Genomic DNA, 27,001 nt, shown 5'->3' on the forward strand with positions numbered 1-27,001 from the left:
AGGAACTAAAGCCAACAGTTTGTAATAAGGGTTCACCATTTGTGTTGTACATTTCTATGGGTTTTGAGAAATGCACAGTGTCATGCTCCTCTCCCCTGTTCCACACTCCTGGCAACCACCAGTCAGTTTTACTGTCTCTAGAGTTTTGACTTTTTCCAGAAGGCTTTATAATGGGAATCAAACTGTATGTAACTTTTCCAGATTGGCTTCTTTCACTTACAATATACATTTTTCTCTATTGTTTAGAAGTTTTATAGTTTCGTATTTTACATTATGATCTCTTTTGAGTTACTTTTTCTGATAGGTGATTTGTTTTTGCATGTGAACATCTAGTTTCAAAGATGAACCATTTCAAAGACTGTTCTTTCTCCATTGAATTGATGTTGCTCCTGTTTTTCTTTTTCTTTTATTTTTTTTATCCTCACCCGAGGATATTCTCTCCATTGATTTTTAGAGAGAGTGGAAGGGAGAGAGACAGAGAAAAACACCGATGTGAGAGAGACACATCAATTGATTGCTTCCCACACGCCCCTGACCAGTGTCCTGCAACCTTCCTATAAACACTTATTAGTTCAAAGTTGATTATATATAGGTGGGTCTACTTCTAGGATCTCTATTCTTTTCTATTAATCTATTCTTTCATTAATACGACACTGTCTTGCCCAGCCGGTGTGGTTCAGGGATTGAGTGTTGACCTATGAACCAGGTGGTCACGGTTCGATTCCCAGTCAGGACACATGCCTGGGTTGCAGGCTTGATCCCAATAGGGAGCATGCAGGAGGCAACCCATCAAAGATTCTTTCTCATCATTGATGTTTCTCTCTCTCTCTCTCTCTCTCTCTCTTTCTCTCTCTCTCCTTTCCTTTCTGAACACAATCCTCTCTAATAAAATGGTAATATGCAAATTAACCATCACTCCACTACATAAGCCATGCCCACCAGCCAAGCCACGCCCACCAGCCAATCAGGGCGAGTATGCAAATTAACCCCAATCCAAGATGGCTACAGCCACAGAGAGCAAGGTTTCCCAGGTAACAGAGGAAGCCAAGCTTTCCATAGCCGTTGCAGGCCTAAGCCTCCACTCAAGCTACAAAGTTTCAATTATAGAAGGTAAACAAATTCAAACAAATGGCGCAGAATGGAGCTTGAGAGAGCAGGCCAGGGTTGCCGGCGGCAACAGGAGAAGCAAAGCTTTCCGCACACCCTGGCCGGGCTCACCCGCTTAAGGCTACAAAGTTTCAATTGTAGAAGGTGAATTAACTGCCACAGAAATGGCTGCCGCCCCAGAAATGGCTGCTGCCCAGGCTACAAAGTTTCAATTGTAGAAGGAAAATAAATTCCAGATACCAGGGCCTCCCCTTGGGTTGCCAGGGGGCGTGGCCGGCCTGCAAACCACCACAGGCCCCTCGCTCAGGCCACCCCACACCCCAAGGGAACCCCCACCCTTATCTGTGACACCCTTCGGGGCAAACCAGCTGGCCCCCACCGGTGCACCAGGCCTCTATCCTATCTAATAAAAGAGTAATATACAGATTGATCATCACTGCAACACACAATATAGCTGCCCCCATGTGGTCAAAGATCCTGCCCCCATGTGGACACAAGATGGACACTACAAGATGGCCAGCAGGAGAGGGCAGTTGGGAGGCACCCGGCCTGCAAGGGAGGGCAGTTGTGAGGGACCAGGCCTGCAAGGGAGGGCAGTTGAGAGGGACCAGGCTTGCAAGGGAGGGCAGTTGGAGGTGATCAACCCTGCAGGAGAGGGCAGTTAGGGGTGACCAGGCTGGCAGAGGAGGGAAGTTGGGGGCAAACAGGCTGGCAGGGGAGCAGTTAAGCATCAACCAGGCTGGCAGCGGAGTGGTTAGGGGGTGATCAGGCTGGCAGGCAGAAGCGGTTAGGGGCAATCAGGAAGGCAGGCAGGCAAGCAGTTGGGAGCCAGCAGTCCTGGATTGTGAAAGGGATGTCCGACTGCCCATTTAGGCCCGATCCTGGTGGGATCGGGCCTAAACGGGCAGTCGGACATCCCTCCAGGAGTCCCAGATTGGAGAGGGTACAGGCTGGGCTGAGGGACAACCCCCCGCCGTGCACGAATTTCGTGCACCGGGCTTCTAGTAAAATTATATTTTAAAAAATACCATACTGGCTTGACTAATGTAGTTTGTAGCATGGTCTTAAAGTTAGGTAGTAACTTTGTTCTTCAGTAGTGTGTTGGCTGTTCTGGGTCTTTTGCCTTTCCATATAAACTTTAGAAACAGTTTTTTCAATGGCTGCAAAATTACTTGCTGGAATTTTAATTGAGAGTGTGCAAAATTTATAGATTTTGAAAAATTGACATCTTGACAATATTGACTCTTCCTATCCATAAACATGGGCTATCTATTTATTTGGATCTTTGGTTTCTTCCATCCGAGTTTAATAGTTTTCCTCTTTAGCTTTAGTACACATTTTGGTTCTAATGTAAGTGATGTGTTTTTAATTTTAAATTGCAATCGTTCATTGATGTTATGTAGAAAAGCAATTGACTTTTGAGTATTAACCTGTGTCCTGCACCTTCCTACAAACACTTACTAGTTCAGGGGTTATTTTCTCCATGCATTGTTTACATTGTTGAAATTATAGACTTTGTAAACAATCTTATTTTTTTTTCTGAATTATGTCGTAAGCATTTTAAAATGTCATTTTAAATTATTTTAAAACATTTTTAATGGCAGCAAAATATTTTGAGCTATAATCAGTTAACACATTAATTAACACATCCGCCTTTAACTTATTCATGCACATTCCTTATTCAAAAGAGAATATAAAGAAAAAAAATAAAACGTGCTCATAATTCTGCCTTATACAACCAAAATAATTTCCACTAGAAATAACCACTGTTCACATTACATTGTTTTCTTCTACTGTTTCCTGCCAGTGGTGCTCCTTTCGTGCATAACAGACTTTTTTGAATATCTGATGAAAGCTACGTGGGGGTCTCTCCCAGGAAATTAAGACATGCACTAAATTTTGCAGTTTCAGTTTTCTATGGCCCATTCCAGAAATACCTCATGAGGCTGGGACATTCATCTACCAACTTCAGTTGGCATTTACACGCTGCTCGTGGTGTTAGGCTTGCACACACTGAGCACCTTCCTAACTTTCGGAAGCAAACGCATGGAGCACGAAAGGGGGGATGCTGCAGGCAGGAGTCAGAGCCGTCCAGGCCAAGGGAATGAAATGTGTCCCAAGTGTCCGCTGCATGGATCACACCGTGTATTTTCCATCCTGTTTCTTCCATAATATTACATTGTGAATGTTTTCATTAATTATTCTTCAAAGCTTATTTTAATGACTGTTCAATATTCCACAATATTGGATGCAATGTAACTTACTGCTGTACAAAAAAATTACTGATGTAATTCTGCATCTTCAATTACCTCCCTAGGAAAAATTCTTACAGTTTTTTATTGATTCATATTCCCAAGTTGCCCTCCAGAAAGTGACCGTTTATCCTTCCACCAGCTGAATGAGTAACTTCTAACATATCTCATCATTCCTTCATTCAACAAATATTTATTAAGTACTTGCAAAGTACCAAGTACATTTTATATTATACTTATAATTTAAAAGTTTAATGGAAATATCTTGTAATTTGCATTTTAAATTTGAGATTAATCATTTTTTTCCAAGTCTATTGATTAGAAAATTTTCATGACCTATGTTGTTAGTACATTTTCCTATTGGTGTTCTGATAACTCCTATTAGTTGGGTTTTCTGGAATGTAAAATAAATGGAGGTTGACAGTCATCCTGGAATCATCCCTGATTTCAATGGAAGTGCCTACCACTAATTCACTATTACAATGTTTACTGTTTAGACTTATTTTGAAAATGCAGTAGCCAGTCAGAATATATTTAACCTTAGCATTTCTGACTCTAAGGGAGATCCTGGAGATCCTTCAAGGAGTAATTTGCTTGTGGCACAGATCTGAATCTTGGATTTGGGGGCTAGTGAGGGAGCCGAGTACTTGGTTTGCAGATCACTTACAACCCAAAAGGTACAAAACTCTTTTTTTTTTTTATTAATTTCAACAAGAGGAAGACAGAAACATCAATGATGAGAATCATCGATCAGCTGCCTCCTGCACGCCCCCTACTAGAGATCCAGCCCACAACCCTGGCTGTGCCCCGATTTCCTGGTTCATGGGTCCTCCCTCAACCACTGAGCCACAGCAGCTGGGCCAAAAGTGTTTCTTCATAAAAACGGGAACCAAAAGGGAAGCCAGATGTCTATCCAAATACCTTCACATTCATGAATGTCTGAACATAACGCTCTGAATGTCAATTTTCAAATGTATTCTTTTATTTCTTACTAGTTTATCAGAATGCCCTCTGGGTAAAGGTAGTTAAAGTTGTAAAAATATTTTTCTTAGCATTTGTATAAGACTTCTGCAAACTCTTGTTATTCATCCCAGATTATTTAAATAAACAACACAGATTTCATGTTCGCAGACTTAAATTAACCTTTATTTCTTCTAGTTTTTTAAAGCATAAAATAAACAATTCAACATTCTTAAAGCTATAATTAAATTAATTCATCTAGATTTTGCATTACAATTCTAAAAGCCTTATTTTTCTAACAGAGAATTTTTGTTTGCTGTCACTAGAAGGTATTTTCTTATAGGAATTGAGTTATTTGCTAGTCTCTAATCCATGATTCCAGGAAGATAAACTTGTTACAGGCACCAGAAACACCAGCCAAGGTGTACGTGAACAGCCCTCTGAGTTGAAGGGAGAGGGCTGTCCCCTCCTGTTCTTGTCAGTCTCGTGAGAAAGAATTCAAATGAGTGACCACGGACAGTTGCGTTGTAGTAAAGCGAATTTATTAAAGTAAAACAAGTAAATTCATCAAAGAAGCACGGCATGCAAATCTTATCAAAATACATCTGGCTTATGAAATAGGCCTTCTCAGCTAATCTTCGGAGTGGTGCCTGGTAGAGGTTTGGCTTTTATACTTTTCTGTCTATATGTTTAGAAATTCCTCTGCCAGATATCCTTGCACAGACCAGATATCCTTTTGTTTATGGCTTTTCCAGAATTTGAAAAGCACTTGGCGACTTTACCTTTTTTAAAAAATGTTTTTATTGGTTTTAAAGAGAGAGGGAAAGGGAGATATGAGATGTGAGAGTAGAACATCGATGGGTTGCCTCACACACGCCCATCTGTTGGGATTGAGCTCACAACCTGGGCACGTGCCCTGACCCAGAATCCTCTCGGTACAACGCTCAACCAACAGAGTCACAGCAGCCCCTGGGGCTTGGTGATTTTATCCTGACCAGCCCTGAGGCTGCTGGCTTATCTGTTTAAGGAGATAAAACTGTCCTTTCCCCAAGACAGCTGACTTCTTTTAGTGGGTGATAAAACTCTTCCTTTTTTCCTTCCCCCCTCCTGCCTTAGAGTTCCAGGGTGATTTATGCGATGTATTTTCTGGTTAGGAACAAGAGGCATTAAAATTCCCCCCTTTCCTTCATTGTTTAGTGAGGAGAGGTATTAGCCATTTGTTCTCAAGATTAAGACTGCTGCAAGCTGCACAAACTGTCTGGCCTTGTTTCATTTTCTTGTCTGTTTCCCTATTCCACTTAGGAATTTTCCTAGCTTTTCACTATCCTGTAACAGTCAGTCAGGATTCTAAGGTATAGAATGTCCTGGTCTGTTCATGAAACTTCTACACAGACTCCACTTTCAGAATGACGGCAGCCTCTTTAGAGAGCCTAGTGGATTTGGACGGGTAGTCCCAGAGCAGTGGCCTCTGAACTGGAAGAACCCTGCTTCCCTTTTAGGGTACTTTACACCTCAGGACTTAGCTATGCAGAGGATGTGGTTGGTGAAGTTTCCTGCTTCTGGTGGTCACAAGTTCACATGGCCTCCCCTTGTGTGGGCCTGGTGGCTACAGAAAGAGGGGCAACTGACTCAAGGACTGGCATTTAGACCAACAACCACACTCACTGTGTGAGGGAACACCAACAGCACCAGTCTCATCCAGCGCAAATGAGGACAAGGAATGTATCAGCCTTAGACACGCCAAGATTTCTGGATCATCCAAAAACAATTAGGCCACTAGAGAATCACTCAGGAAATTTTTTAAAAAACTTAATTCTGTACATAAATAAAGATTATTTTGAGTATATAGTTTGCTCTTTTTTCCTTAACATTGTTGATATATCTACTATAGAACACTCCTTAGAGTAGGATTTAAATAATTAATCTTAAGGCAACATATAAAATACACATATTCTACAGCTTTTCTAGCCCTACTATTTCCCAAAGGTAACTCTAATTTCTGCTCTTAAAAATACTGGTTCCTATTGAATATAGATTAAATGTGTATCTCAAAACTACTGAATATCAATAATGCTAATCTTTTACTAGAATTAAAACTTCCAATGGAACCTGGAATCCACGTTCAGAAATATCCCATTTGAATGAATGAGGAATTATGAAATAAAGGCCTTGCTTACAGTTAGAGAAAGTTTTAAAGCCAGAGTTCTAGTTTGCTATTTATTAATTATGCCATTTAGCTATAGTATAAATTTCCAGCAATTAAGTTTCTTAAGCCACAGAAACTTAGATCTGTGTCAACAAAATGAATAAAGCCACAATGTCAAGATGGTGAACATTTAACAGTCTGCATCTACTAATGGATTAATACATAAAACTGGAGGTAAAGAAGACAGGATGCAATTGTTTTCCAAAAGCACTGTTTTTATTTATACAGAGCCCTAACCACTTCAGTGGCAGGAGTGGGAGAGGTTCCTTTTTCAATCCAAAGGCCTCCATAATGTTCATCTGTTGTTACCAAACACACAGGCAAGTGGCGTAATGGTTGGTAAACTGACTACCATGTTTAGTCTCTCTCTGCTAGAGCAACAAGATGAGTGTCAATCTCTGCTTCTGTAAGAATCCTAGAAAGCAAAGGGAAAGAAAAACCAAAATCATTTACTTTTTGAAAATTTTATTATGCAAAATTCCAAACACACATGAAGTAGGCTAGTAATGAACACACGTCAACAATTGTCAATTTACAGCTAATCTTTAAAAAATCTATACACCCACTACTCATTCCTTTAGATTATTTTGAAGGAATTCCCAGATGTCATAGCAACTCCTTGTATACACAAATATGATTACTTGACATCAGATCTAGAATTAGGTCTTTTAGTTGCAGCTATGATAGAAAATATTTAAATATAAAGCTAAACTACACATAAAGCATTCTATTTTAGCTCTTACGTCAAAATGCCTTTATACCTAGTATAACTCAAGTTTGTATTAGCTGCTTAAGGCACTAATAAGAAGGCACTCCATATGGTATGGCTGAACATATGGTATTTTCTAAATGATGTCTGCCCCAAAGAAATCAACTGCTTGGTAACTTTTAACACGACCTATCACTGCTGGACCACTAAAAAGTAAAATTTGTCAAAGTGACATTATTTAGGGCATTTTGGGGCAATATAATAAGCAGCTTATATAGTTGTTGATGTTTATGTTATATAATCTAGTTATTATTTAAGTAAACTTACTATCACAGGATTTATAAATGATACAAGGGCTTTTTGAAAACACAGGATCTTTGGTTTCTTATCTATTTAACTAACTGATGGAAATAAGAATTGTAAGGTTATAGGAAGGTCTCAGAATAGAAAACAAAAACTAATTGCAAGTCCATTAGAGAGATCTGTAAATTGTTCTTGATGAAATTTTACTGATTAAAAAAAAAGAATTGTATTTTACCTTATAAAAAAAAGATCTTTTCCTACAGAAAACAAAAATGTTAATTTTTCTTAAATCTTTCATGTTTGTATCACTTACCTGCAGGCAACAAAAAGAACAAAGTAGAAAAAGGCATACTACCAAAAAACTCTTTAAGGCTTGGTCTACCCCTAACCATAACCATGTGTACTTACAATTGTGACCTAAAAGCAGATATACATAATAGTTAATACGCCTTCCCTTCCAGCAGTTCCTCGCATCTGTGGACTTAACTGAAGTATTTTCCACTATTCAAAAAAGCAACCAAGTTCATGGTAAGTAATGACCTCAAAGGGTTGCTGGGAGGATTAAGTGAGCTTACATGTATTAAGCATCCAGTACAGATTTGACTCATGGAAGCTGTAAGGTTGATTTGTGGTAATTAGTCACTTAGTTCACTTAGTAAGAACAGACAGACATCCAGCATCTGTAATTCAATGAGCTGTATTCAAAATTTGGGGCTTCCAAAGATCTCTAGATAGGGTTTGATGTATATTAGTATTTCATATTTGCTCTTCACATATATAACCACTAAATAATTGAGGCTCTACCTGAAAAACTTGAAAATTACTTTGATAGTTGAATTTCTATTGACCTTAAACTAAAAAAAGAAAAACACTTATATTTACTTCTTACTTTATAAAGGAGGTTATTTTATATCACCTATGGTATTAGATAAAAAATCACTTTGAAACAAGAAGAAAAGCTGTTATATCTGTCTTAAAGAGACATCAGTAAGTTTAAAAACAGATCTCTCAGGTGCTGAAGGGAAAATACTATAACTGTAGTACAAGAAAATGTTTTCTTTCCCCACGCTATAGGACAAATGGACCCCACATGTCTAACTTTCTAGGCTGGAATTTATCACTTGGCAAACTTCTAAAGTACCTGGTCAACAAAATAACTCACCTGAATTTAGGATTTTCAACTGTAACTACTCCAACTTCTATTTCTGAAGGTTTGAAATCAATTGATAGAACAGTAGACAGGCAGGTAATTGCAGTCTGAAAAAAGCATCAACATTAAAATATGGTATTTTTCAGACTCCAAGATTTTCTCATTCCAAGCTTATTCAAATCATTAATTAACCACATGCTATTCATTTTTGCTCCATGTTTCAGTGATGTACTTCCATAGCCACTAACAGATTGCTTAACTCTAATATGTCGCCTGCCAATGAAAAGAAACTTGTTTACATCAGTCCAGCCATAAATCAAAGGGGTCCATAAGCAAAATAGAAACATTTACACAAAACTGTCTATTTGGTTAATGACCACTACATGCCAGGCCCTATGCTTAGCATTTGGGGTGAGATGAGGAGAGGATGAATGATATAGTCCTGGCTGGTGTGGCTCAGTTGGGTGGCATCATCCTGTGCACTGAAAGGTTATTGGTTTGATTCCCAGCGAGGGCACATGCTAGGGTTGTGGGTTCAATTCCTGCTAGGGGGTGTGCAGGAGGCAGCCAATCAATGTTTCTCTCTCTCCCCCCCTCTCCCTTCCTCTCTCTCTAAAAATCAATAAAAACAATTTTTTAAAAAGATGAATGATATAGTCTTCTTTCAAGGAATTTATAGTAATAACAATTTAAGAATGTTTTAAGTGGCTCTGTATCTGATGTGATTAATTACTTATGTAATTATGAACTGCAATAAGAAAAAACCTTTAATAAACATTTAAACAGGGCATAGTATCTCCCAGATGAAAACAAGCTTTATATCACCTGTTAGTATAAATAATACTGCCAACCAAACATACAAGTACTAGAGGCACGGTGCATGAATTTGTGCACCAGTGGGGTCCCTCGGCCTGGCCTGTGGGATCAGGCCGAAACCAGCTCTCCGACATCCCCTGAGGGGTCCCAGATTGTGAGAGGGCACAGGCCAGGCCAAAGGACCCCACCGGTGCACAACTGGGGCCGGGGAGGGACACGGGAGGTTGGCCAGCCAGGAAGGGACCACAGGAGGGCTCCAGGACATGTTTGGCCTATCTCGCTCAGTCTCGCTCAGTCCCGATAGGCTGGACCCCAGCAGCAAGCTAATCTACTGGTCGGAGCCTCTGACCCTGGTTTTCAGTGCACATCATAGCGACTGGTCGACCGGTCGACTGTCTGCCCTCTGGTGGTCAGTGCGCGTCATAGCGAGCAGTTAAGAGGCCTTAGCATATCATTAGCATATTACGCTTTGATTAGTTGAACGGATGACTGGACAACCGGACACTTAGCATTGTAGGCTTTTATTATATAGGATTAGATGGTAATTTTCCTTTTGTCATTTGTCAGAATCATATTATTAGTCTTTAGAAAGGGCTGTATCACAGACCCTCATTCCAGTATCTACTAAATTTTTTGTTTTTAACTTCTTGGCAATAAATAAGAGGCTTCTTTAGTCTAGTGTTATTAATATTTGTAGAAGAATTTTAGCTTGTCAAAAAAAAGAACCTTATCTTGTCCTAACAAGGTAAAGTTCCCAATCATAATACATAATCCCCTCAAGAACCCTGCATAAAGCTAGCTCTATTTTTGCATCCCAGATATAATTACTTTACCAAGTCATCCTGTGAGCATGTTCTTTTACTAGGAAGAGAATTTGATGTGTGGCTATTTATTTTTCCATTAGCACACCATAAGAGCAACATTACTGACTCCATTTTTTCGCTTTTGCTACCAAGAAGTGTAAGCCTACTTTGAGTCATAACCATGCAGGCTTTTAGGTCTAGTCTTTGATTCCTATTCTTAGTTATATTTTTCCATCTTAGATGTATTTTGTTGAAAGCAATTTCAAATACATTATGGAATGAGATAAGAAATTAAGTGAAAAGCAGTCCTCGTTGTTCCCATGTCAGCTATTTTACTATTCAGCTAACAAACTTGGATCTTGTGATATAACCCAGGAATAAAGTTTATAGAATGTCAAGTATGCAGTGATCTTGACTATTCTATAGAGCATTAAAAAAACCTTAGCTTCTTTTAGCTAACTTACTTCCACTGTCTGTTCAAATGTCCAATCAAATTTCTTCTTCACTTTTTTTTCAAGAAAGCTGGTTGACTCAGTTTGTTTAACGCCTGCTGCAGTGGCTTTAAACCCACAGTAGTAACCTGCAGGATCACACTTGTACACCTGAGGGCCTTGTTCTTCATCTATACCAATTAAAATCATACCTAAAAAGAAAGGAAGACCCTCATTAAATATCTTATACCTTTATACAGCAAAAATGCTTGTGTTGTCATATAGCTCTTGTTAATCATTACTCTGGCCAACTATTTTAGAATATGTGTTTTGCTCTAAAAAAAAAAAAACCTGATAAAACAGTCTAGCCAGTGTGGCTCAATGGTTGAGCATCGACCCATGAACCAAGAGTTCGCCGGTTTGATTCCTGGTCAGGGCACATGCCCAGGTTGCTAGCTTGATCCCCAGTGGGGGTGTGCAGGAGGCAGCTGATGGATGATTCTCTTTTCATTATTAATGTTTCTATCTCTTTCTCCCTCTCCCTTCCTCTCTCTCTAAAATAAATATATATTTAAAAACAAAGAAGGAAAAAACAAACAAAACAACCAACCAACCAACCAACAAAAAACCCCGATAAACAAAATATAGGTTAACACTGAAAAAGGTTTTAATACAGATTTTTAGAAAGTTCAAATTATCACAAATGTAATCCACAAAAAATTTTCTGAATCCTTGCTATTACTCAAAGCATGTTTCTTTGAATCCTAATTCCTCAAGATGTTACTTGGTCAAATAAATTTGGAAAATACACTTATTATATAATTCTTTTGGAGAAAATAATATACAATAGCATAGGTGTTCTAAAGTGTTCTGTGTAGGTTGACCTATTTTTAGCTCAGTAGTCCTTAAATTTACTTAACCAAGAAATACTTCTCTCTTTTCTTAAATTTAAGAACTAGTGATGAAAGTTCCAAGGTCCTAAAAGTATATGTAACACAACTTGGGAATGCTGGAGCAAAGTGAAATACACATAGGGGCTAATGCTCATGTCTACACTGCCCATCTTTGTTGTTGTTGGTATACATTCCCCTAGAAGCCAGTATAATTAAAATTCTAAATTCTGTACATAAATTTATTACAAACCTAATGTTATTAGATTGACATATGACGTGACAACTAAAATAGCCACTACCATCAAACTTCTTTCTACTCAGCAGAGCAGGTAACAAAGTATGTATTTAAAGAATGGCTTAACTCCTGCTTTCTTACATTCTAGATATGAACCTCTTTTAAAGTGTCTTCTTCTAAAATTCAGTATGAGCTGACTACTTTATTCAAATTTATAGATTTTTACAGAGTCTCCTAATGAGGAATTTTCAACCTTATTTTATTGACAAACACTATCACGGTGATCCGATATCTGCTTTATTCAAATGTTATGTTACCCTGTAATTTTCTTTACATTTCATACTTGATATAGACCAAGTACAACAGCAACATGAAAGAGATATCCACTTACTGCCTGGGGGAAGCAAGAAACACTTCTCTATTCCAGGGTCTTGCAAGCTGAACAGGGTTTAATAGGTTATAAGGACATGCAAGGCAATCAAAGCAAGACATGAAAGGTCAGGGTAGACCAAAGAAATGAAAAATGATCGGTGTGACTGGGTCTTCAGATGAGGGAGGAAAGCAGTACAAGAAAGAGGCAACTTGGGAGTAAACTGTAAGAGGCCTTGCATATCATATTAAGGAGTTTGGGATTGACACACTAGCCAATAGTAATCAGTTTTTCCAAGGGAGCAACAACCAAATTTGACTTTAGAATGATTAACTCATGCAGCAATATGAAAGACAGATTCGGAAAGAGTGAGAAGGGAGAGAAGAAACAAGTAAATTTAGTGGCAAAGGCAAGAGATAATGAAAAAGTAACCGGAAATGGAGAAGAAACAGATATTCTGAGGAAAAGCCTGATGAATAATCAGATGAGCAGGGAAGGTGGGGTGGGGATACAAAAGAAAAGGATGAAAGTAGGAAAATAGCCCTGACCGGTTTGGCTCAGTGGATAGAGTATCGGCCTGTGGACTGAAGGGTCCTGGGTTCGATTCCGGTCAATGGCATGTACCTTGGTTGCGGGCACATCCCCAGTGGGGGGTGTGCAGGAGGCAGCTGATTGATGTTTCTCTCTCATCGATGTTTCTAACTCTCTCTCTCCCTTCCTCTCTGTAAAAAATCAATAAAATATATTTTTTTAAAAAAGAAAATAGGAAAATAGTAATGATTTCAAATTTGAAGTATCTGTGGGACATGGAGGAAGGGACTGGGCTAGAGCTAATGTGACAGAGGGTGAGACCATATAGACAGAACAAAGAGGGAGAGGACCACAGAGAAAAACCTGGTGAGCAACATTACTAAGAGACCAACAGAAGAGGATGAGCTAAGGAAAGTGAGGTACAGGAAAGAGTATCACCAAAGAAATGAAGGGAGAATTTGTGAAAGGTTAAAAAATAGAATTAGATGCTAAAGAGAAATCATTACATTGACTGCTTTAATTCTCATAAATGAATGACACTATGCCAAAAGCAAACCTGTGTTGAATTTTTCAGAGTAATTTACTACATTAAGTCTAAAATCAGTAAACCATATCCCTCTCCCAATAAAATTTTCCTTGTTTTTTTTTTAAAAGAAATTTATTCTAAAAATATGAATCAGGCATGTGTGTGTGAGCCTGATTCTTTAGAGTGGTCAAGAAAACAACTACATTGCTAACGTGCCTAATTTAGGTATTTTCTTTGAACAAGTAATCTAGAATTGCCGTAGAACCCCCATTACAAAAGCCTAATATAACAACAGTTTAATCTTTCAAATCACACACACTAAACAAAAATATTTTGATAAAAAGTCTAATAGCATCTAAAGTTTCAAGATAATACTGTAAATACTGTTGTGAAACCTATCCTTCATTGCTGACTAATTATAAATTATAAAGATTTCCTCACAATTTCCAAACCACATGTTCAGAACCTAGGTGTTACTGAAATAATTTTCTTTATGCATCTTCTCTAAGAAAAATTCTAAATTCATCAATTACTTAAGGTACTTCTTAGCATACTTACAACAACCAAGGGGCCTCATTTCAGCATTCTGTGTGTAGACCTGAGAAATATCAGCAATTCTTTTACACAGCATGTCCACAGGAATCTCATAGCCATACTTGTATTTCCAATTAGCTGCCTCATAGCGTGCCCTCTGTACCTGGGACCTGCTGTCAGCTAAGAGCATAAAAAAGGTTTAGTTCTTTAGAAGCAAAGAATGACCCTCCAAGCCAGACAATATTCCATATATATAATGGATATATATATATCTCCATTACGACTTAAGGAAAGCAGAAGTAGTCCACTATGGTGTTTTATTCCACCAATGAATAGTCAATGATAAGTATATAACAAAAAGAAAAAAATTTTAAGATGAAGTTCCATACACAGTACTGTCATTTTATTCTGAGCCCTTTAAAGGGCAGTACTGTGTATAGAACTGCCAAAATAGTTTCTATAACTAATAACTCCCTAATACCAAATCTTAAGGAGAGAATGTTTCTCTTGATCTTTTTTGGTAAGCTTGAATTTTCCCTTATTTCAGAAAATAGAAACCCAAAGTAATTTTTTATAATTCTCACCTACTTCTATCCAATGTCATTATTACCAGGTTTGAAATTTACTGACTTACATCCCCTTACACTATTAACTACATCTGAAATAAATCATCTGTGAGAGGGGCCCAGTTTCCCTAACAGTAGTATGGATATCTAATTTTATTATACTTTTAAAATTAGTACAAAACTAAAAAATAATTAGAAGAAAATAACAAATCTAAGTAGACATTGAGCCAATTACCTGTCATTCCTGTCATCACACAGCCAATGTTTTCCGTTATCTTGAATAAGTGAGTCACTGTGCTGGAATCCAATAATTTGTCCTAATAAACAAAAGAAATCAAGATAATTTTTTAAAAATCTCTGTGTAGTGATAAAAATACTGTGAAATTAAATAATACACTATATAATAAATGTTTTTTGTTTGCTTTATAGTTAAAACCAATTAGTAAATACTAGGAAAGTAGAGTCAAAGCAAGAATAATGTTAACAGTTATAGGTAATAATATCCCTCTGTACAAACTTGTGAAAAATTCTGGCATTATATTCTGAAATAATCGGCTATCAGGGCAGTATTACTTACAGGTACTTTCTTCTGTGTGACAATTACTGCACAGTCTTTCCCTCTGACAGCTACTGATGTAAGGCCACCCTGGTTAATAGCCTTAAAAGCATATTCTGGAAGACAGAATAGTTTTTTAAAAGGCAGAATAAATTATCATAGATTTATGCAATGGATAATAGCAATAATTAAAAAGAATGAGACAGCTATAAGAGCTAATATGGAATGCTGGCTAAGACATGAAAAGTCAAAATAATGGTAATAATAAATCATAATTAAACCAACTCCATTTCTTTCCATTTTAATTTTACTGAAATCTTTTTTATCAGGCTCAAGTACCAAATTTCAAATAAAGATTTAGTTAATTTATTATATCTTTGTCAATTATGTTTTATCATTGGAAAAAAATATATTTTATTCCTCACCCCAGGGTATTTTTTCCATTGCTTTTCAGAGAGTGAAGGGAGGGAGGGGGAGAGAGACAAAGGAGATAGAAACATCGATTTGAGAGAGACATATCAATTGGTTGCCTACTGCAACAACCTGACGGGGGCCAGGGATCGAACCTGCAATCCAGGTATGTGCCCTTGACTGGGAATCAAACCCACGACCAGGAATCAAACCCATGACCTATCAGTGCGTGGGCCAACACTCTCACCACTGAAAAACACCATCCAGGGCCATGTTTTTATCATTTTAACCTTTTGCACTCGGATGTCAAGTGTGACTCGACACGGTTAGCATTAAATCCCGAGTAGAAGAAAAAAGCAAGCGAGTGCAAAGGGTTAAAAGTTGGTTTTTGTGGCCATTATTTCTAAGTCTGGTTTATCCTAGGTCAAATTTAGTTGCTCTAGATTTAATATTTTTGTTAACTTTTGGTCAATAACTAATTTGACCATATGCAATTTTAATTGCTCTTAGATTATTTTGTATTTTTTTCCCCTCCTAGCTGAATTTTTCGGGATCACGTTTTTTGCATTTTTATAGGATTCTTTAGTTTGTCTATAACAAACTTCAGCTTATACGCTTTTAGTTGCTATCAAACCATTACCCAGTTAAAATGCTGAATCAATACTTATATAATAAAACCCTAATATGCAAATCGACCAAACGGGGGAACGACCGGTCGCTATGACATGCACTGACCACCAGGGGCAGACGCTCAATGCAGGAGCTGCCCCCTGGTGGTCAGTGTGGTCCCACAGGGGGAGCTCTGCTCAGCCAGAAGCTGGGCTCACAGCTGGCGAGCGCAGTGGCCGGAGCCTCTCCTGCCTCCGCTGCAGGTGGCAGTAAAGAGCGAGGGGTCCCGGACTACGAGAGGGTGCAGGCCAGGCTGAGAGGGAACCCCCCCCCCCGCCCGCCAGTGCACAACTTTCGTGCACCAGGCCTCTAGCAGTAGCATGAAAACAAAGGACTTTGGCACCATGTAGTTTCGTTGATAATGACTGCCTTTGGAAAGTAGAATTACAGATGAGACTATCCCATTCTATGTTATATATTTCCATACATTTAAATTTAATCTAAACATGTATTTTGTAATTAGGAACACAGCAACAGAAATTAATATATGCTCATTGTAGGAAATATGAAAAGACAAGGTAATATAAAAGAAAATATTACTCATAACTCCAATCAGTATCTTTATTTTTTTTTAAATATGTTTTTACTGATTTCAGAGAGGAAGGGAGATGGAGAGATAGAAACATCAATGATGAGAGGGAATCATTGATTGGCTGCCTTTTGCACACCCCCAACTGGGGATTGAGCCTGCAACCCAAGCATGTGCCCGGATTGGGAATTGAACTGTGACCTCCTGGTTCATGGGTTGATGCTCAACCACTGAGCCACACCGGCTGGGCATAATAGATGCTTTTAAAATTCTGTAAGTATTACTCTGGGAACTGGGTCTGAGGCCTGGCCTCATCTGTTCATAAAGCCATTGGTGATGAGGACCAGCTAAGAAAGATACTACCTATATTATAACTCCTACCAAAGAATTTCCTTTGATAGGAGCTATAATAAAAATCCTTTATCAAATATTTCTAAATGGCTATATATTGAAGAGAGAACAAAAGAATAGAGTAACAAGACTCTAGAAAAATCACTTCAAGGAAATCCTCAAATCTAGCTTAGGTTGGCTAATTATAATATTTTTACCATCCCATTACATTGCAAATAACTTCTAAAATATGTTTCAAAATGCTCTTCAGTTCTACTTCTCATCATCCCTACACAAATATTCTAGACAAAACAATCTGCTCAAAGAGACAAGAAAGTGGCCCAAGTAGGCAGATTCTAGGGGGGAGGTGGGGTGTCAATGTTTGGAAGAAAGGAATGGCATGGGATGAATTTCCAGTTTCATGGCCTATAGCCTGCATCCAGGCCCCAGTCAGGGCTAAACACTCATAGAAAACTCGGACCTTTTGGCCTAGAGTATTAGAGAGCAGTATGAGGGTAAAGACAGATGCTGGAAAGTCAGGGAGAAAAAGAAGAGAACCAGAGAGGGAGAGCCCCAACTTCTATATATAAGCATTGCCTAAATCTCTAGCTGATTCCATAACCACACATGTACAAGACAGACTCCAGGCAGCCTAGCTAAGGATAAAAAAGTGAGATTTTGAGCTGCCACCCAAATTAACTGCCTCCAAGAACAAATCCACACCCTTTGGAGGATAACAGAATCTAGTCTTCCCAACCTATCATTCACAAATGTTCAGGACAATTAAGAATTATTCCAACATACCAAAAAAGAAAACAAACCAAACACACACACACACACACACACACACACACACACACACACACACACACACTATAAGACAACCCAAATCAGGAAAATGTGATCCATTTGCAAGAGACCAATCCTGAGATAACCCAGATGATGTATTAGCAGGAAAAGTTATTAAAACTATGCTCAATGACATAATGGAAAAAAATTCTCAAAATGAAATAAGATAGAAAATCTCAGTGGAGGAAGCACACAAAAAAAACACACCATCACAAAAAACAAATAGAAACTGTAGAACTGAGACAAATAATTGCAATGAAATAATTAACCAAATGGACTTACCTGCAGAATAAAGATAATCAAGAGTGAATGGATATGGAAATTAATCAATAAGATTAAAAAAGACAATAAGTCTGTGGGCCAATATTGGAAGGTATAATGTATTTTCTCTGACTGGCTTACTTTGCTTGGCATAATACTGTCCAGGTCCATCCATGCTGTTGCAAATGGGGAGATTCTCATTTACAAAGGGAACATCCCAGAAAGATCTGGCCCTGGACCCAATGATTCTGCTTGTGTTTCCTGGCTTTATTATTCTGCAGTAGATCCCATCAAGGACATGAATAGTGGCTTGATGGTGCCCTTGGTTATCTGCAGAAAGGGATCTTGGAGCCCCATGGATTATGAAATGACATGGACCAAGAATCTGCCTTGTTATTCTTGATTTTTAATGAGAACCAGTCTTGGTATCTGGATAAGAACGTGACAATCCATGGGCCCCAGGAGCCAGATCGTGTTAACTTACAGGATGAAACTTTCTTGGAGAGCAATAAAATGCAGGCCATTAATGGAAAACTCTATGCCAACCTCAAGTGTCTTACCATGTACAAAGGAGAATGAGTGGCTTGGTACATGCTAGCCAAGGGCCAAGATATTGACCTGCACGCTGTGTACTTCTATGCAGAGAGCTTCCTCTATCAGAATGAAGAGAGTTACCAAGCAGATGTGGTAGATCTCTTCCTGGGTACCTTTGAAGTTGTGGAAATGGTGGCCAGCAACCCTGGGACATGGCTGATTCACTGCCATGTTACTGTCTTGTACCAAAGAAAACACTTAAGCATTATCATCACCACCACCACCACCACCACCACTGAGATTGGGGAAGCAATCTCCAGAGACTTTAGAGAAGGCAATGTGAGGATGCTGGGCATGCAGATCCCTGTAAAGGATATCAAGATGCTGGCTTCTGTCTTAATTGCCATGGGTGTCATTCTCCTGCTCATTGCTTTGGCTCTTGGTGGTTTGGTCTGGTACCAACACAAAAACAAAAGAACAACACGGAGCAACAGGTCGATCCTGGATGACAGCTTTAAGCTTCTGTCCCTCAAGAATTAACAGCTGAATCTTGGCACTGCACATCTGTAATGCTCTCTCAGCAGGCTATGGACTAGCAGCTGACCCCACTGTAAAGGGGGCATGGTTGGTAGACAGGCACAAGAGGGAATCAAACCTGTCTGGGTATTTTTCCCCCACTTATTTATTTACATAGAAATACTATACTTCCTCTTTTTCTTTAAGTTTCTTTGCTCCACTTGGGAACCTGGGGCTAGGTGAGTCCCCTAGTATTATATCCAATGAATTTCATTGGCTAGATTTTATCACTCACTGAAACCTGGAAGATCCTGAAAACTGATCCCTCTCACAAAGTACATACCAAGAATAAAACACATTGAATAGGTTTTTACTTCTTTCTAGGACCGAGCCTAATTCACCATGAACCAAGGTAAGTGAGCTGTGAATATAACCTACATCTAAACTAAGGACTAAGCATGGGCATGATGGGAGCATATCTCAACATGATAAAGGCCATATATGACAAACCTACAGCCAACATCATACTCAATGGGCAAAAACTTAAAGCATTTCCCCTAAGAACAGGAACAAGACAGGAATGTCTGCTTTCACCACTCTTATTCAACACTAGAGGCCCAGTGCAGTCCAGGACCCCTTGGGGGATGTCCACCTGCCGGCTTAGGCCTGCTTCCCAGGGGATCGGGCCTAAGCTGGCAGTCAAGACATCCCTTTGGCAGCCCGGGGGATGTCCGACTGATGGCTTAGGCCCGCTTCCCGTGGGGAGCGGGCCTAAGCCGCAATAGGACATCCTTAGCACTACTGCAAAGGTGGGAGAGGCTCCGGCCACCGCTGCTGCGCTTGCAGTTGTCAGTCCGACTTGTGGCTGAGCAGAGTTCCCGCTGTGGGTGCGCACTGACCACCAGGGGGCAACTCCTGTGTTGAGCACCTGCCCCCTGGGGGTCAGTGCGTGTCATAGCAACCAGTCGTTTTGCTGTTGGGGTAAACTTGCATATTACCCTTTTATTAGATAGGATAGTACTGGAAGTCCTAGCCATAGTGATCAGACAAAAATAAATAAAAGGCATCTAAGCTGGAAAGAGTGAGTGAGATTTAGAGATCCAAACTGTATTTTAATTCTCCTTGGAAGGAAACTATTTTGGAAAAGTGGGTAGATAGTGGTTGCCACTGTACATTAAAGTACTTGTTACAATACTGTATAATAAAAAGGTATAATGTACATGTAATTCAAGTCCTATGTGGGAAAAAAAATCTGAAAAAATAATGGCTAAAAATGGTTCATTTATGGCAAAAGACATAAAGTTTCAGATTGAAGATCCAGCAAACTCTAAATGGATAAATATAAAGAAAACCGCATGTAGGCTCCAATATTCAAACTAGAGGCCCAGTACACAAAATCCGTGCACGAGGGGGAGGAGGATCCCTCAGCCCAGCCTGCATCCTCTCCAATCCAGGACCCCTCGGGAGATGTCCAACTGCCTCTCGCAATCTGGGACTGCTAGCTCTTAACCACTTACCTGCCTGCCTGCTCGCCCCTAACCACCTCTGTGTGCCTGCCAGATTGCCCCTAACTGCTCCCCTACTGGCCTGCTCGCCCCACACCTGGGACCCAGGATTCCCTCCTCCGGCCAGTCGCAGGCACCTGGGACCTGGGCTTCCCTCCCTCTGGCTGGCTGCAGGCACCCAGGACCCGGGGCGGCTGCAATCGCAGGGGACTGTGGGCGGGTGGCTTTGCCTGGGCCGCAGGTGCTGGCGACCAGGACCGTGGGGCCGGTGGCTTGTCCCTCTCCCGGGCCGCAGGTGCAGCTGCTGGCGCCCAGGACTGCAAGGTGGGCAGCTTGTCCTTCTCCTGGGCTGCAGCCTGGCTGGTCCCCATTCCTCTCTCGTGAGCTCATTTGTGCCTGGCTGGTCCCCATTCCTTTCTCTCGTGTTGAGTGTCTGAGTCGTTACGTTACGGCGTGAGGGTGTGACAACCATTTGCATATTAGCTCTTTATTATATAGGATTATATAGGATTCCTGAAAACTAAAAATAGGGAACTTGAAAACACAGAAAAAAGAACAGATTATACAATGATTTGAATTCCACAGGCTTCACTAAAGATAGTGGAACATCATTAAAGTATGGAAAGAAAAAAATTTCCATGCAATATTGGAATAGCAGGTGTGCCAGAAGAGGCAGAAAGGGAGAAAGAGATAGAGAACGTGTTTGAAGAAATAATGGCAGAAAAATTCCCTAACCTGGTAAAGGAAAAAATCACACAAGTTCAGGAGGCACAGAGAACCCCAAGCAAGAAGAACCCAAACAGACCCACGCCCAGACACATCATAATTAAAATGCCAAAAATTAAAGACAAAGAGAGAATCTTAAAGGCAGCAAGAGAAAAGCAAACTATTACCTACAAAGGAGCTCCCATAAAGCTGACACCTGTTCTCACTTGAAACTCTACAGGCCAGAAGCGAATGGCATGAAGTACTCAAGGTAATGGAAAGCAAGGATCTGAAACCAAGATTACTATCCAGCAAGGCTATCATTCAAAATAGACGGTCAAATAAAGAACTTCCCAGACATACACAAAAAAAGGCTAAAAGAGTACAACACCACCAAGTCAGCATTACAAGAAATGCTTAAGGGACTGATGTAATGAGAAGAAGAAATAGAGAGAGAAACCTAGGCATACAAAATTAAAATGGCAATAAATAAGTACCTATCAATAATAACCCTAAATGTAAATGGATTAAATGCTCCAATCAAAAGGCATAGGGTAGCTGAATGGATACAAACACAAGACCCAACTATATGCTGTCTACAAGAGACCCACCTCAGAACAAAAGACACACACCGGATGAGAGTGAAGGGATGGAAAAACCATCAGTTCTGACTACTATATCCAATAAAAATATCCTTCTACTGCCTGATGGTTTGTTCCTTCTGCCATGAAATGTGCATGTCCAGTTGTCTGCTTCTTAGAGCAGACATTTATCCTCCTCATCCATCAGCCATTGGAGGAGGGTTGGGACCATGCAGATGATTGATTTGACCCATTCTTCTAGGGGAGGGGGCTTCTTGGGGATCCACTTCCATCATCATATCTGGAATCAGATGAGTTTCCATAGTCTCTTCTCTTTTTCACATCTTGCTGAAGTAGTTTCATAAAACAAAACCACACACTCAACTATTCCCCAGAAGAATTCTGTTATCAACGATTATCTCCAGGGGAAAATAACTTTGGCTGTCAAACACTTGTCAATTCAAGATGTAAAACATCTTGCTCCTTGTTACCCGCCTCTGGAGTAACTGAGCCTCTCAGAGAATATTTTATGGTCTTAGAGAGGATTTATGAATTTGACCCCAAAAGTAATGGAAGTAAAGACAAAAATAAATGAATAGGACTAATCAAACTAAAAAGCTTCTGCATAGCAAAAGAAACTGACAATAAAACAAAAAGGCAACCAGATGAATAGAAGGTGATATTTGCAAACAGAAGCTCTGACAAGGGGTTAGTATCCAAAACATATAAAGACCAAACAAACAAACCAATTAAAAAATGGGCAGAGGACCTGAAGAGACACTTTCCACAAGAAGACGTACAGATGGCCAACAGATATATGAAAAGATGCTCAACTTCACTATTAAGGAACTCATTCATTGCCGGTGGAATGTAAATTGATACAGCCACCATGGGAAACAGCATGGCAGTTCCTAAAAAAATTAATAGTTACCAAATGACCCAGCAATCCCTCTTCTGGGTATCTATCCGAAAAACTTGAAAAACATTTATTCACAAAGATACATACACCCCTATGTTCTCTGCAACATTACTCACAGTGGCCAAGTGTGATCATCACTCTTATTCAGCATATTACTGAAAGTCCTAGCCACACCAATCAGACAAAAAGAAGAAATAAAAGGCATCCAAATGGGAAAACTCTGATTATTCACAGTTGACGTGATATTGTACATAAAAAACCCTAAAGACTCAGCCAAAAAAACTACTAGATTGAATAAATGAACTTAGCATTGTAGCAAGATACAAAATGAACACCCAAATATCGATGGCTTTTTTACACACCAATAATGAATTCTCAGAAAGAGAAACTAAACAAACAATCCCACTTACCATTGTAACAAAAAAAATTATGATACTTAGTTAGAATAAACTTAACCAAGGAGGCAAAAGACCTGTACTGGGAAAACTACAGGATATTGGGAAAATAGACAGAAGAAGATATAACAAGTGGAAGAATATAACATATTCTTGGATTGGTAGAATCAACATTATTAAAATGTCCATACTACCCAAGGCAATCTACAGATTCAATGCAATCCCCATTAAAATACCAATGGCATATTTCACAGAGCTAGAACAAATACTCCAAAAATTTATATGGAACCAAAAGAGACCCCAAATGGCTGCAGCAATTTTGAGAAAGAAAAACAAAGTTGGAGGAATCACAATGTCAGATTTCAAGTTATACTACAAAGCCACCATAATAAAAACAACCTGGTACTGGCACAAGAATAAGCACATAGATCAACAGAACAGAACAGAGAACCCAGAAATCAACCCAAGCCATTACGCTCAATTAATATTTGACAAAGGAGGCAAGAGCACACAATGGAATCAAGACAGTCTCTTCAATAAATGGTGTTGGTAAAATTGGACAGATATATGCAAATAAAGAGAAACTTACACCATACACAAGAATAAACTCAAAATGGATAAAAGACTTAAATGTAAGTCATGAAACCACAAAAATCCTAGAAGAAACCATAGGCAGCAAAATCTCAGACATCTCTCATAGCAATATGTTTACTGATACATCTCCTAAGGCAAAGAAAACGAAGGAGAAAATAAACAAATGGGAGTACATCGAAATAAAAAGCTTCTGCAAAGCAAAATAAACCATCAACAAAACAAAAAGAGCCCACTAGGAGAACATATTTGGCAATGATATCTACACTAATAAAAGGGTAAAATGCTAATTAGACCAGATAGACCGGACGTCCTTCTGGACAAAGCTGCAGCGGCTGCGAGGGCCGAGGAGGGCGGGCAGCCACAGTGGCCAGCAGTGGCGGCAGCAGCGGGGTGATGGGGGCGGCACTTTCCCCTGATCGACCCAGCTGCCTCTTGCAGAGGGAGGCCAGAGGCAGCAGTAGCGGCGGGGTGATGGGAGCGGCGCCTTCTCCTGATCAGTCCGGTTGCCTCCCGCAGAGGGAGGCCATACTGCAGCTTAGGACTAAACTGTCAGTAGGACATCCCCTGAGGGCTCCTGGACTGTGAGAGGGGGCAGGCCAGGCTGAGGTACCCAATCCCTCGCAGTGCACGAATTTTCATGCACCAGGACTCTAGTATCTGATAAAGAGTTAATATCCAAAATATACCAGGAACTCGTACAATGTAACAAAAGGAAAATAAACAATCCAATTAAAAAATGGGCAAAGGACCTAAATAGACACTTCTCCAAAGAGGACACACAGATGGCCAAGAGACATATGAAAAAATGCTCTAAGTCACTGAACATCAGAGAGATGCAAATTAAAATGACAATGAGGTATCACCTCACACCTGTCAGAATGGCTACCACCAACAAATCAACAAATGACAAGTGCTGGCGATGATGTGGAGAAAAGGGAACCCTAGGACACTACTGGTGGGAATGCAAACTGGTGCAACCATTATGGAAACAGTATGGCGTTTCCTCAAAAAACTAAATATGGATCTGCCATTTGACCCTGTGATCCCACTTCTAGAAATATATCCTAAGAAACGTGAAACACCAATCAGAAAGAATGTTTGCACCCCTATGTTCATAGCAGCACAATTTACAATAACTAAGATCTGGAAACAGCCCAAGTGCCCATCAGTAGACGAGAGGATAAAAAAGCTATGGTACATTTATACCATGGAATACTATGCAGCAGTAAAAAAGACTCTCTTACCCTTTGAGACAGCATGGAGGGACCTGGAGAGTATCATAATAAGTGAAATAAGTCAGTCAGAGAAAGACAAGTATCACATGATCGCACTCACATGTGCAATCTAAGTAACAAAATAAACTGATGAATAGAGTGGATCCAGAGACATGGAAGCATGGAACAGAGTGTGGAATCTTAGAGGGAAGGCAGGGGAGGGTGGGTGGGTGGGAGGTAATCAACCAAAAACCTTGTATGCATATATGCATAACCCATGGACACAGACAATAGGGTGCTGAAGGCCTGGGGTGGGGGTGGGGTTAGGTGGAGGAGGGCTGGGGACGGACTGGAGGGGAAAAAAGGGGACATATGTAATACTTTCAACAATAAAGAATAAAAATAATAACAAGAGAACTAATCTACATATATATAAAACCCTAATATGCAAATAGACCGAACAGCAGAACAACCAAACAACTGGTTGCTATGATATGTGCTGACTACCAGGGGATGTGCACAGAACATGGCAGGCATTGGCAACAAGCGGCAGAGCGTGGAACATGGCGGGTGTTGGCTGCAGCAGGATGGTGGAACAGGTGAGCAGGGGTGTCAGTCCAAGGCGGGGCACCAGTCGCTATCATCAGGGCGAGCCTCTGGTGGTTACTGAAAATTCTTTGCTCCTGTGTGCCGCGGTCCTGCCCGGCGTTCGCACCTGCTGCCAGCACCGGCCCTGCTTGTACCCACTGCCAGCACCGGAGCCGCTGCTCGTACCCTCTGCCAGTGCCCAATGCCGGTCCTGATCGCTCAGCGCCATCAGCAGGGGCGAGCAGCAGCTGCCAACCCAATTGCCCCTGAGGGCTACTATACTCCACGTCCCCCTGGTCCTGAGGGGTGATAGGGCAGCAGTCGCCGCTCACACTCATTGCTGGTGCTGGCCCCAATTGCTCTGCACCATCAGTAGGTGTGAGCAGCAGTTGCCAGAGCGGGGCTGCAGGGGGGCCGTGGCGGGAGGGGCTGGGCAGGGGCATAGAGGATGGGCTGAGACCCGCCCCTGTGCCCACCTCAGCCTCGCAGCCCACAGTTCCTTTCAAGGTGCACGTATTCGTGCAGTAGGCCCCTAGTTAAAAATGAGTAAATAAATAAACAAAAACAAAACAAACCCCCAAATATATGCTGTCTACCAGAGACACACTTTAGTAAGTGGATAAAAAAAAGTATACCATATAAACAGTAAGCACCAGTAAGTTGGAGGGACTGTATTAATATCAGACAAAGTAGACTTCAAGACAGAGTATTATCAAGATAAAGAGGAGCATTTAAAAATGGTATAAGAATCCTATATAATAAAAGCGTAATATGAAAATTGTCCCCTCGACCGGGAGTTCGACCAGGGGGCGGGGCCAGCCGGGGAACAGGAGGGAGTACCCGGCTGGCAGCCACTAGGGACCCTACCAGTGCACAAATTTTGTGCACTGGGCCTCTAGTCAATTAATAAAACACAACAATCATAAATGCATATGTACCTTATAAGAGTACTTTAAAATACATGAAAGGAAAATTGACATATCAGTACATTTACCAATACAGCTCATGTTAGGCCATAAAACAAGTCTTGATAAATTTTAAAGTACTGAAAACCCTAAGTAATTTGAAAATTTAAAAACACATTTCTAAATAGTCCATGGGTCAAAGAAGTAATCAGAAGGGAGATTTTAAAATATTCTGAATTGAATGTTAATTTGCAGAATGCAGATAAAACAGTGTTAAGGGATTTTATTGCTATGGGGGCCAGGCCCTACGGTGGCCTCCCCACCTCAATCCTTGACTCCTGGTGTTCACATTTTTGTGTAATCCCCTCCCCTTGTGTATGGGCAGGACCTATATAACTTGCTTTTGACAAACTGAATATAATGAAAGAATGGGATGTCTCACTCCTGATTACATGATGAGAATCTGTTTTGCTAGCAGACTCACTTTAGAGATTCTTCTTATTGGCTCGGTAAGGTGTATGGCAAGGAATCCCCTGTGAACAGCCAGC

At 40.2% G+C, this 27,001-nt stretch overlaps 1 protein-coding gene and 1 pseudogene across 2 annotated transcripts in view; both read right to left on the reverse strand.

Moving 5' to 3' along the window:
* Positions 1-6,693: 6,693 nt before the first annotated feature.
* PSMA6 (proteasome 20S subunit alpha 6) overlaps positions 6,694-27,001 on the reverse strand; it is a 29,386-nt gene continuing 9,078 nt past the window's right edge. The window contains exons 2-7 of the mRNA XM_079767531.1: positions 14,970-15,064; positions 14,628-14,709; positions 13,851-14,006; positions 10,771-10,949; positions 8,700-8,794; positions 6,694-6,940 (exon numbers count right to left, since the gene is read on the reverse strand). Coding sequence (XP_079623657.1) covers positions 6,883-6,940; positions 8,700-8,794; positions 10,771-10,949; positions 13,851-14,006; positions 14,628-14,709; positions 14,970-15,064 — 665 coding nt within the window. The 3' untranslated portion in view covers positions 6,694-6,882. The remainder of the gene's footprint in view (positions 6,941-8,699; positions 8,795-10,770; positions 10,950-13,850; positions 14,007-14,627; positions 14,710-14,969; positions 15,065-27,001) is intronic.
* Positions 22,036-22,314, reverse strand: LOC307097534 (selenoprotein K-like; annotated as a pseudogene). The gene has a single exon. The product of its transcript is annotated as a selenoprotein K-like (transcript).

Source organism: Cnephaeus nilssonii (genome assembly GCF_951640355.1).
Source record: "Cnephaeus nilssonii genome assembly, chromosome: 4".
In the NCBI taxonomy this organism is placed as follows: domain Eukaryota; kingdom Metazoa; phylum Chordata; class Mammalia; order Chiroptera; family Vespertilionidae; genus Cnephaeus; species Cnephaeus nilssonii.